The 11,925-nt window shown below is 49.2% G+C and overlaps 1 protein-coding gene across 1 annotated transcript in view; it reads right to left on the bottom strand.

The window, feature by feature from the left end:
- Positions 1-3,709: 3,709 nt before the first annotated feature.
- The window catches only part of SULT4A1 (sulfotransferase family 4A member 1), a 34,908-nt gene continuing 26,692 nt past the window's right edge, over positions 3,710-11,925 (bottom strand). The window contains exons 3-7 of the mRNA XM_044678627.1: positions 11,200-11,280; positions 10,979-11,105; positions 10,265-10,359; positions 8,584-8,722; positions 3,710-3,822 (exon numbers count right to left, since the gene is read on the bottom strand). Of these exons, the coding sequence (XP_044534562.1) occupies positions 3,710-3,822; positions 8,584-8,722; positions 10,265-10,359; positions 10,979-11,105; positions 11,200-11,280 (555 nt within the window). The remainder of the gene's footprint in view (positions 3,823-8,583; positions 8,723-10,264; positions 10,360-10,978; positions 11,106-11,199; positions 11,281-11,925) is intronic.

Here is an 11,925-nt window from a genome sequence, read left to right as displayed (position 1 = left end):
TGTTTTGACTAGCATTTCTCTTATTTTTAGTGATTTGAAGCAACCTTTCATAAGTCTCTTAATTATTTTCAATTCATCTTTTGAGAACTACTTGTTCCACTTTGACCACTAATCTATTGGTCTCTGATCTTATATATTTGTATTACATTTTTTGTATATCTTGGATATCACACCCTTTTGAAAGATATTTTTCACCACTTGACTGCTTTTCCTTATTATCCTAGTTGCATTAATCTTGTTCATGTGAAATCAATTTTAAGTCAAAATTGTATTTCTTCTTTTATGAACACTCTTAGAACTCACCTCAGGAGCTATAGATATGAAGGGATCTGATGTGATTCTTTTCTAATTTTGTGATATTCAGATCTTACATGCTTTTTGAGCTTATTGTATATTGTGTAGAATATTGGTTTATACTTCATTTCTGCCAAATTGCTTTGCATTTCTCTCAACAATATTTGTCAAAACAAGGAGTTCTTCCCTAAAGAATTTATGTTCTTGAATTTATTAAAGATTGTCTTAGTGAGTTCAGCTTTCTCTAGTACTTCCTTACCTTGTCTTTCCCTCTGATCTACTTTAATTTTGAACTAGCACTAAATATTATTTTATAGTATTTATAATTATTACTTTATAGTATAATTTGAGGTCTAAGTGTACAGCAAAGCTTTTTAGATAGTTTCCTCTCTTTTTCATCTTGAGATCAAGAAAGTAAGCATTTATTAAGTACCTACTGTGTCCCAGGTACTTTGCTAGGTTCTGAAGAAAAAGACAGAAATGGCAGCATTGCCTGCTTTGGTGTAGTGGAACAAGCGTTTGTTTGAAGTCAGAAAAACCTGGATTCGAACCACCCCCTCTGGCACTTATGAGCCATGTGATCCTGGAGAAGTTCTTTCTTTCCTTCGCTAGGTCTCTGTGGTAGACCAAAGAGGTTAGACTTGACCTCAAAAATCCCTTCCGACTTCTAAAGTTATCTTTCTATGTAACACAATATGTTCAGCCGGGGGAGGTGGCATGTATGTAGACGGGCCACATAGCCTCCTCTCTCAGGATGAAATATGGGGCTGACTTTAGAGCTGTGGCCGCTCAGTAGGCACCCAAGAATTTTTAATGGAATGTAGGAGCTATTTGGAAGTGTGACTACAAAACTGTCCAATGGACTTCGGGAGAGGTAGCGGATACATAAAGTATTAGGTGGTCAGTGAGTGGAAACTCCACTTTTGCAAAGGTATTGGACCTAATGTGACAATGAGGAAAACTGGCTGTGACCTTGGTCGTGCCTAGACAAAGGGGATGGGGTAGAGCTGGGTTTGGAGTGTTTGTGTGTCAGTTTAAAAGGATTGGAAAGGACAACTCTGGATTAAGTGCTAGGGGCCATAGATGGAAAACCGTTCCAGGTTCCTTTGAGGTCCTGTCTCAGACCGTCATCAGCTGGGTGATAGCAAGCAAGTCACGGCCCTTGCTGAGATCAGCTTCTTCTCCTAAGGTGGCGGGGGGAGCTAGGTGATTCAGTGGATAGAGTGCTAAGCCTAAGCCTAGAAACTGGAGGTCCTGAGTTCAAATCTGAACTCAGTCATTCTCTAGCTGTATGGCCTTGTCAAGTCACTTAACCCCCACTATGTAGCCCTTACCACTCTTCTGCCTTAGAACCAATACCTAGTATTCATTCTAAGATGGAAAAGAAGTTTAAAAGAAAACCAAAAACACCTGGACTCTATGCAGTCCTTTGTGGCTAAGAAAGCCTAAGAGCACTGTAAACCATGATGACGGCGGCATCCAAAAGGACCCTGGGGCACAGAACATGTCTTTATTAGAGAAGCAAGCAAGCACACAGAAAACACGCAGTGCTTAAGGTCAATACAGTACGAAAAATAGAAAAATAGAAATAAAATTTCATGGCAAACAGCCTCACACACACGGCTAAACAAGAGGAGGTACTGGGCCAGCCGTGGGCCACCTGCCCTCCAAACAGCTTCTTCTTCTTTATTTTTAAAAAGGAAAAAAGTATAAATACAGCGTCTACACCTGTGTTTCAAAGGAAGCAGCACAGAACTGAGCCCTTTAGGGTGGTATCTGCCTTTCTAGCCTTAGAACCTGGGTAACTACTGCATCTTGGCTGCTGGTTCGCCCTAGAAGATCCAAGCGTTCTTGTGGCCCCATCAAGAAGGTGATTCAGAATCAGGTGTCAGCAGCCCACCTCCCTTCCCACCGCCCTGCTGACTCTCCTCCCCATGCTTTTCTCTGATAGCCTCGAGGGTGTCTCTCCTTAACCCGCTGGGTTCCCTGTGCTTGGGACCTAGTGGGAAGGCAATGGCCACATCCTCTTTCCCTTCAGATACCACGAGGTTCTGGGCTCACGTAAACAGGACTGAGAACCGGTCTGTGTGAAGTACTGTGGCCACCTGGCAAAATGATTCTCCTGCAGCCAAGAACCCAAGGACAGACAGAACAACATACACGGGATGGAAAGAGGAAGCGTATTTTGGAAGTCTCAGAGGGCCAGTCTGCTCGCCAGCTTCAGCCAGTCACCCGTTGTCTTAGGGGACAAAAAGGCAGCCCTGGAGTAAAACATAATTTCCAGGGGCAATCCGTGACTAATGCTTTCTGTCACTACGAATGTCATCTTCTGTGGGACTACTTCAGACCGGCTCCGTGCCCTCGTGCTGGATTCCTCTTGCCGGGCCTCCCTCACCCAAGTTCTCCTGACAGCCTTCACGCTCACCCGCTGAAAGCCATGTGGAAGGTCTCCCCCTCAGCCCCACCTGGAAAATGGAGTGGCCAGCGCCCACAGCGAGGGGTACCCTCTCTCTCCCCAGTGTGTCCTCTTCCGACACCCTCTCGGGCTGACGTGGCTCACGCGTTACAACCCACCACTATCACTTCACACAGACGTCACTCGACGCATCACTTGACTATTTGCCTCAGACCAAATCTGATGGTCAGGAGCGTGCGAGCACCATTAACACCAAGCTGCTTCCTTTCCAATCTGTAACACCCTCCTTTAGGTCCTAACTACCCTACGAGCGTTGCTTTTACTAGCGCCATGCTTTTATGCTGTTACGCGAGATGTGCCTACATTTCAGAAGAGATCCCAAAGCCTGGGCCCTGGAAAATCACAGAAGGAGAAGCCTTCTTCCTGACTCTCACCCCATCCCTGTCTCCATCGTGGGGCCATTCCTTATCGAAGAACCAGGTAATTGTGCCCTTTGTGATAAAACTACAAAAATAAAGAGAACAGTTAACCCCTGAGATCATTCTGGCATTCCATTGGGCTTGTCACTAATTCCCCTCTGAAATGAACATTTATTTGGTTTACTATGTTTATTCAGAGTCTTGGTGAAAAGCTCTATAAAATACAATAAATAACCAGGAAGGGGCTGAAAAGGTATACATTCTAATTGCATATATGTTACATACTTTATAGTTTTCTATATAATACAGTCCATGATTGCTGCATGTTTTTGTAATGACTTATGTTCATAGGAATAGATAAGGGACTTCAGACACTACAGGTTAGAGGGCTGCTCGGGACTGAAGGTAATTACATGGCCTACAGTTACTTAGCCGTCAGCTTTTTCCAGTTGTTTTACACAGAGCTACCAATGTTTGTCCAGCAAGTCATAAGGGAACGCATCAAGGGCTTCTAGCTAGTCGTACAGGGCACGGGTGCTGCGAGCATGCAAAGTTTTTTGTAGTTTGAGTTTTCTCTGTCTTATAAATAAAAGTCAAAGGTGAGATCACACTTTCCCATCTTCTGTTTGTATACCAGATCAAACTTCTCATTCATGGAAACAGTGAAGATGTCCTTCCATAGCCCGACTCTTCCTGAAATGAAAAGTAGACAAGGTGTCATTTGATCTCTAGACGCTTGCTATGTCAGCTTCTAAACCTGGCAATGTGGCCAATGGAAACAGCAGGCCCCAGATTTCACTTTAGAACATGGTGGAACCAGCAGATCATTTGTAGGACGGCCCTGCTTCCGTGGTTGGACTTTGGCAGACTGAAGTTGTTGGTTTGGGGGAAATATGGCCTGGCCTCAGGCATACCTGAGGACAAGATCACAGAATCTCAGTGTGGATGGGGACCTCCTCCAACCCAGACCCAAACAGGAACGAGTCACCATCCAGTCTCTGTTTTTTAACCCTTCCCTTCCCTCTTAGAATCAATGCTAAGTATCTGTTCTAAGGCAGGAGAGCAGTAAAGGCTAACCAATTGGGCTTAAGTGACTTTCCCAGGGTCACAAAGCTAAGAAGTATCTGAGGCCAGATTAGAAGCCAGGACCTCCTATTCCTGGTCCCACATCCAGTCTCCTTTGAAGATCACAACTGACGAGAAGCTCACTCTTCATAGTGCCTGGCATAGAGCCATCACTTAAGAAGTGCCTGTTTGTTCATTGATTCATCAATTACCTCCTAGGGCAGTCTGGGCTATTTTGGGGTAGTCTTGCCACTTGGGGCCAAGCAGGAGAAGGCTACTCTTATTCTATGATGGCCCTTTCAATGAGGACAATGACCATTTCCTACTAATTCTTCTCTTCACTAGGCTAAGTAGTATCCTTGAGGTAGAGCTAGAAAAGAACTTAGACTCATCCATCCCCCCTTGCTTTGCAGAAGAGGAAACTGAGACCCATAGAAGGCCAATGACCTGCCCAAGGTGACCCAAGTAGTAAATGGTAGACCTAGGGCTCAAGACCGGATCCTATGACTACAAGCTCCACACTTTCCATTGTCTCATTCTGTCTACCAGACGGGATGGATACTACAAAATAGACCACTTTTTGGACAGAAAATTCTCTGGGTAGGCCTCAAGTGTCCAGGATGCACATGTCCCTGTGCTCTAATATGGGCCCGATTCAATGTTGGATTGGTCAAAGCCCAGGAGAAAACTTCTTAGCAGCAATAGAAGAATTTCTCTGTATTACAACATGATTTGCAGCTCCCAAGTAGTAACAAAGGATCCCACCTCTGATGCAGGCTCTCTGTCTGGCCATTGACAAGTGTGATTCGCCACGCTGTGGCTCAGGTTCCTCCTGTGAAAGATGGCGATTCATCCATAGGGTGGCCAGGCAGTGTAGGAGTGAGCTGCCTTTCAGTACAGTGCATGCTACATATTAAAAAGGACAACCTCCTTCTTGGAGGAATCATAGCACGGGAACCTGCTTTGGCTCCGAATAGAATGCGCCCTTCCTACTTTGCTCACAGCTAAAGAAAACGTTCATACTGGGTAGGAACCCTGGCAAGACTGGATTACCTTATCCTGTCTTTTCTTGGGATACGGAAAGAACCCAAAGGGCCTCTCAGAGGCGTGATCTGTTCCACAGAAGGTGGTAAGAGATAGCAGTTATCTAGATTGTCGGACTGCAAATGACCGGATCAGACCACAGAATGGACTTTTTAACTGTAAACTATGCAGCGTGGCTGCCTTCATAGATCACCAAACCCGTACGTTTGCCATTGGACTATTCAGACTAGCTAATAAAAGGTGTGCCTGTACCTCACCATTCAACCACTAACAACACAGTTAAATTGATATTTTTCAGCCAGACAACTTGTCAGCCTTTAGCAACAGATACAATCTGATGGGTTGCTCCATGGTTGGACCTAAATTATTAACGATTGTGCCCCAATCCAGGGAAAATCAATAGTCACGCTATTGTCTGCCCTGGTCAGACTTCATGGGACTCCTGTGGTTAAGGACACCCACAAGCTGAGCATGGACAGGAGAGTCACCAGGATGGGGTGGTAGCAGGAAACCCTATTACGTGATGATTGATGGAAGGAACTGGAGGATTTAGTTTGAAAAAGGAAAAACTTAGGGGAAACATGGCAGGGAGCTTCAAGCATCTGAAGGGTTGGCACAAGACAGAAAGAAGAGTCTGGTTCTGCTTGGTCCCTGAGAATAGCTCCAGGAGCCACAGGAGGACTAGAGGGAAGGGCATTTTGGCTCAACACAAGTTAATACTTCCCTAACCATTAGAGGTGTCCCAAAATAGAGTATGCTGCATCTTTTTTTTTAACTGGAGGCCTTCCAAGCAACATGGGGTAATGGGAAGAATATTGGATTGGCAATCAGGAGAAAGGTGGTATTGGATTCCACCTTGGATGCACACTAGCTGATGACGATGGGTAAATCCAATGAACCCTTCTGGGTTTCCACTTCCTCAGCCCGAAAGTGGTGACACCCACTCTCTCTAGTGCCTGGCACCATGCCGGGCACCCAGTGGGCACTGGTTGGTTGGCCTACTTTTCAGGCACAAGCTGCGCTAGCACTCAGGGGGGATATTGAAGAAAGGAGTCACAGTATGGAAAGGAATGAACTGGAGGCCTTTGAGATATGATCCAACTGGGATCGGGGATGCACTGGGATGCAGAAGTCTTAAAGAAACTCTTGGCTAGAAGGGACTGTAAAGATTGACTTCATTTCAACAAGCATTTATCAATTGCCCCTTGGGAGCTAGGCCCTGTACTTGGTCCTGGGGATCCAAAAAAAAAAAAAAAAGGAAATAGTCCCTGCCCTCAAAGAACTTACATTCTCCTGGAAGAAAGTAGCGTGTGCACAAATAAATGTATATGGCCTACATGCAGATTAGATGGAGAGCGGTTTTGGCAGGTAGGATGAATACAACCAGCCTGGAAAGAAGCTAAGGCAGAAAGGAGAAAGGGTATTCCAGGCATGAGGCACAGCTGAAGCAAAGGCCTACAGTAGTAGAAATGACCAAACTATGAAGGTCTTTAAAGGCCCAACAGGAATGTTGATATTTGATCTTTGAGTCATCAGGAGCCTGAAACCAGCTATTCCAATTGCTTCATTTCACAAATGAGGAAACTGAGGCTCAGAGAGGTAATGAATGTCCTGCCCAAGAAACAGCCAGGCTTGGAACAAGTTTTCTTATCTCAGTCTAGGACCCTTTCAGCTCTCCCACACTCTCCTCTGATGACCGAGTGACAACACTAAAATCATTAAAAAGAGAAATGGAGTCTGAGGTCACTTAGGCTGAGATTAATAGCCGATTAAGATGTCAGGAGCAGGAACTCCAGACAACCAGTTATTGGAGCAGGAAATGTCACCCAGAGTATTCTTTGCTGTCCAGTATGCTGAGGGGGTCTGTAATGTGTTTTTCAAGAGCTTCCTTTCTCCATCAGCCCCTCAAGATCAAGTTTCGGGGCTCCCTGCCACCATCCATTCCAAGAGCCTTCAAGAAATGGCATCCATTTGCTCCCTTATAAGGACTCCTTGTAGAAGCAGGCTCCTGGGTAGGAAATGGCAACCTTGCAAAGGCAGAAATCATAACTGGCATAGAACCAGGGGATTTTTTTTGAGTTCATTAAAAAACTTTCTCCCCACTGGAGGAAAGGAAGTCATATGGGGACTGGTTGGAAAACTTGGAAATGTCCCTCCTGAAAAGGAAAAGATTGAAGTGGGGACAGAGGATGGGGAGGGGATGGGAAGGTGGACTGTGTCCATGAGTATTTGAGAGGCGGCCACAGGAAAGGAACTGAGCCGCGTTGCGCTTGACCCCGAGGGGCAGATCCTGGAGCAGGGAGGGAAGCCCAGAGGAAGATGCCCAATGACTACCCTTAATGAGAGCTGTCCAGGAGCACAGTAGCACAGGCTGCTGGGCTCCAAAGTGCAGAGTTCAAGGGGAGAGAGAGAGGACTTTATTCACACATGGGTTGCATTAGATATTCACTGAGGTCTTTCTCTGAACTTCCTTCCACCCTCCAAGGAGACCAGGGGACAAAGTTAGAAGCTGGTGGGTAGAGCCCGAAAGATCTCCTCTCCGTGGTTAGTGCTCACCTGGGGCAGTTTAGAGCTCGCCGGGCAGTCACTACTTGGTTTGAGTTTTAGGATAAAGATGGTGGAATGTGCAGTCCCTGCATTCTCATCGGACCGATGACCACAACAAAGCCAACAAAAGAAATGACAAACACGCCAGCCAACCAAACCAGAGGCCTGCCTCTAGCCAAATGACTTGGAATCAGTGAGAAGCCTGCGGGGAGAAGCTGGTACTAGAGGGGAGTCTAGAAAACAGGAAGGAGGCAGACAGGAGAGGATTCCAGGCCAAGGGGAGAGATGGAGAAACAGCAAGAAAGCCAACGTGGCCTTCTAGACCTTAGAGTTCGGGATTGTAATGAGCCTGGAAAGTAGGTTGGGAAGAAGATTGTGTGGGGAGGGGGGCGTCCCATGCCAGAGGAGACTTTATAATTGATCCTAGAGGCAATGAGAGGATGAGGAAAGACAGGGGCATCCCTCTGCTTCAGGAACATCTCTGGCTACTGAGCGGCAAACTGATTGGAGTGGGGAGAGACTGGAGGGCAGGAGACCAATTAAATGGCATTTGCAAGGTTGTCGAAGGCCTCGGAAGCCATCTCCTTCCAGCCCCCTCCTTTGGTTCCTTCTGTCAGTGCTGACCTCCCCCTGGCCAGGCCGACCCTCACAGAAATCTCACATCCCTTACTAAGCAGGGAGTGCGGCCCCCGTGGCCACTATCCGCGTTTGTCTTACTGCCAGGACAGCGGGGACTAAACCTTGTGTACGCACACAAGAGAGGTTGGATAATGGCGAACGAGGAAGGAAAAAACGTACCCCTCCCAACAGGCAGGGCCTCCGCGTTGCAGCACTGGTCAATGAGCTGGTGGCAGTGCTCCACCATGGACTCCAGCTGGGCCTTGTCATAAGATACACCCAGGAACCTCACCAACTGCTCCACCATGGTGGCCAGGTCCTAGGGGAGAAGCACAGGAAGCGTGAGGACCACCCGGGCTTGGCGGCACCGACATCCCTCTCCCCCTCGCCCTGTCCTCAGCCACGGGAGGACTTAGGCTGAGTCCATACAGGGCCAAAAAGGACGGATGGGGACAGCAAGGAGCTGAGCCAGAGCTGAGAATCCAGCCAGGGAGGCCGGAGGCTGAGCACCAGCCCCATCCCGCGTGTTAAGAATCAGAAATTGCCAGAGGGGGAAGGGGCGACCCTGCCTAAACGGCCGGCTGCAGGCAGCTCATCCTGTCACAGTCTCGGCTCTGGAGCTTCCTGGGGCCTGGAAAGCATCTAGCCTCCCCTCTCGTTTTACACACGAGGCCCACAGAGGCAGGTGATGGCTCAAAAGCGCACGAAGTGGGCAGTGAAGCCGGGATTCCAACTTCCGGTCACTTCCAAAAAAAGGCCAAAGAGGAAGGCCAGAGGCGGAGGGCTTGTCCCACACAAGGACTCTGCTGGCCAAGAGAGTAAAGTAGCCAAGGGACGGCGCTCCCACCCCTGTGAGACCTCATTTGGCCCGAGTGCTGGTCAGAAAAGGGGCCTCTAGACGGGGCAGACCTCCACTAGCACAGGGGAGAAGGACATCATCAAGAAAATGGATGCGTGAGGGTGTTCTAAGTAATAATAATAATAAAGCGAACACCTACTATGTGCCAGGCGTTTTATAATCATTCTCATGTGGTCCTCACAACAACCTTGGGAAGTAGGTGCTATTCTGGCTGACAAGTGTCCAAGCCAGATTTGAACTCAGTACTCTTGGAGTCCCAGATCCAGCATCATAGCGCCCAGGTGCTGACAGGCCACACCCAACACGTGTGCCTTCAGCAGGGGATGGTGGTGGGTCAGTGGTTTGTGCCCAGGAGAAGCAGAAAACATCACGAGTGTGACTGACAGGGGAGAGTATTTGTGGAGATGACCGTGAAAGAGTGTCTGAGGTGTGAAGGCGCCCAGAGTGGCCGGTGCGCGTGAGACACATGGCGGCTCTGAGCACGTCTGCTGAGAAGGGCTCCGGCGGGGGGCTCGGGAGCCCTGCGTGGGCCGCTCGCCGGCTCTTTGATCTTGGCCCAGCCGCACGTCCTTCTTCTGTAAAATGAGGGTCTTGGCGGGACCCTTCCAATTCTGACATGACACCCCTCGAGTCTTTTCATAGCAATGAGACGCAGTTACCTCCATCGTTTCACAGAGATGATTCTCTGTGTGTCTGTCTCCCTCTGTGTGTCTGTGTGTCTGTCCATCTCTCTTTCCCTCCCTTCCTCTGTGTGTGTGTGTGTGTGTGTGTGTGTGTGTGTGTGTGTGTAGGAATAGGAAGGCTGGCTTGGCTCTTCCTTACACATTTCCTGCAGGTGTCCGCCCCAGGCCCTCGCTGTGGGGGAGCCCATCCAATTTCAGACCAAGCTTGGGAGAGGCTGAGGGTGCCCGCTGATGGGGTGGGCATGGTGGGCGTGTTGCCCGAGGGGCACAGTCATTCCTACGGTCACGGAGACCCCACGGCACTCCGGATGCCACTCACCCGATGCATGTCTTCATACTTGAGGAAGAGGACGTTGGAATCCATATGATGGTCCCAGAACTCCTGGACGTGCTCGAACCACGAGCCGTAGCCTACTGCAGAGACAACAGGGAACGGCTCATCTGCGCGGCTGATCGGGGCAGAGGAAACCTCCCTCCCAGGGCTGCCCCTCCCGGTACTGAGCAAAGGGACGCCCAAGGCCAGCCGGCCCCTGGGAAAGAGCGTCCACTCCTCGGCAGTGGCTGGCCTGTCACTGCCTCGGGTGGCCCCTTCCACTTCTTGCGACGGAGAGCGCCGCCCTGGCCTTCCTGGCTGCTAGTCCTAGCTCTGAGGTCAAAGAACACCAATCCAATGAGGACTGGGAGGAGGAGGAGGAGGAGAGGCCATGCCGCCCTCATCAGTGGCAGCACTTGAGCCGCTCCTACAGACACCCCAACTCCACCCCCATCAGGCTCCTCTTCTTCAAGCTCTGCCCGTGACCTTGAGCCCTCCTAGTCTTCTGCCCCTGCCATCTTGGCTATCCTGTCTGTTAATACCCTCGAGGGTGATTTAGGGAGCAAAAACAGAGGGCCTGAGTTCAAATCCTGAACCCCTCCCAGAGAACATGCGCATTCTCGTAATAGACCTTCAGTTCCACGCCGCCCCCCAATAACTTAAAGCGGGAATCCCAGGCACACGGCCGGCGGGTGGGAGAGGCTCTTCTTGCCCCCTTACGTTTATCGTTCATGAACCTCCGACAGAATTCTTGGAACGTGCCCCTGTAGCTCATGGTCCTCAGAGAGCGGTGGAACTGGTAGTAGGACACCACCAGGTCTTTGGGGTTGCGAGCCATGTAGATCACCTGCCGACGGGAAGACACATTAGCAGCTACTCCCCAACCTCCCCAGGCTGCCCCCCGCACCCCGGGAATGGTGGGGGGAAGGGGTGGCTTTTACCTTGGAGTCCCCGTTGTGGAGGTCGGAAGGCAGGAAGCGGTAGGGGAGGTGGCTTTTGATGAGTCGAGGGGACGTGAGCTCCTGCAGGACCATAAGGAAGGGGAATGACTGTTAATAATAATTTTAATAGCTCACGCTTCCAGAAGGCCCTCCTCACAACTACCCTGTGGAGCAGGGGCTTCCCCTCCTGCAGAATAAAGGAATTGGACTCGGTGACCGCTAAGGACCCCGAATCCCCTAATCCAGTGTCACGGCTGTCTGAGCCTGTTTGCTCCTCTGTAAAATGGGTATCATCGTGCTCACGATGTTTGCAAAGAGCTTCCCTTAAACTGCTCTCTAAGGCAGGGAACAATCGCCACAACAAAAGCCTTTATACAGCCCTGTCAGGTAGGCAAAGGGCTTTACAGAGGTCTCTCTGGACTCTTTTCTAACCCTAAATTCGTTTCTAAATTCAGTCATAACCCTGGAAGGAAGGCGCTGCTATGATGATCTTCATTTTATAGAGGAGGAAACTGAGGCAGGCGGGGTTAAGCCACTTCATGGGTGTCACACAGTTAGTGTCTGAGGTGGGTTTTGAACTCAGGGCTTTCTGATCCCGGGCCTCGCATTCTGACCTACGCATATTTGTATGGATTCTGTATTTGTCTTTTTACGGGCCTGATTCCTCCCTTCACAGACTCATTTTTGTTTAGGGGTCTCCAGTGCCTAGCACAGTGCTTGGCAAAC

The sequence above is a fragment of the Gracilinanus agilis genome, chromosome 5 (genome assembly GCF_016433145.1).
Source record: "Gracilinanus agilis isolate LMUSP501 chromosome 5, AgileGrace, whole genome shotgun sequence".
Taxonomy (NCBI): Eukaryota; Metazoa; Chordata; class Mammalia; order Didelphimorphia; family Didelphidae; genus Gracilinanus; species Gracilinanus agilis.
The sequence above is the reverse complement of the archived record's forward strand: the minus strand, read 5'-3'. Positions and strand labels throughout refer to the sequence as shown.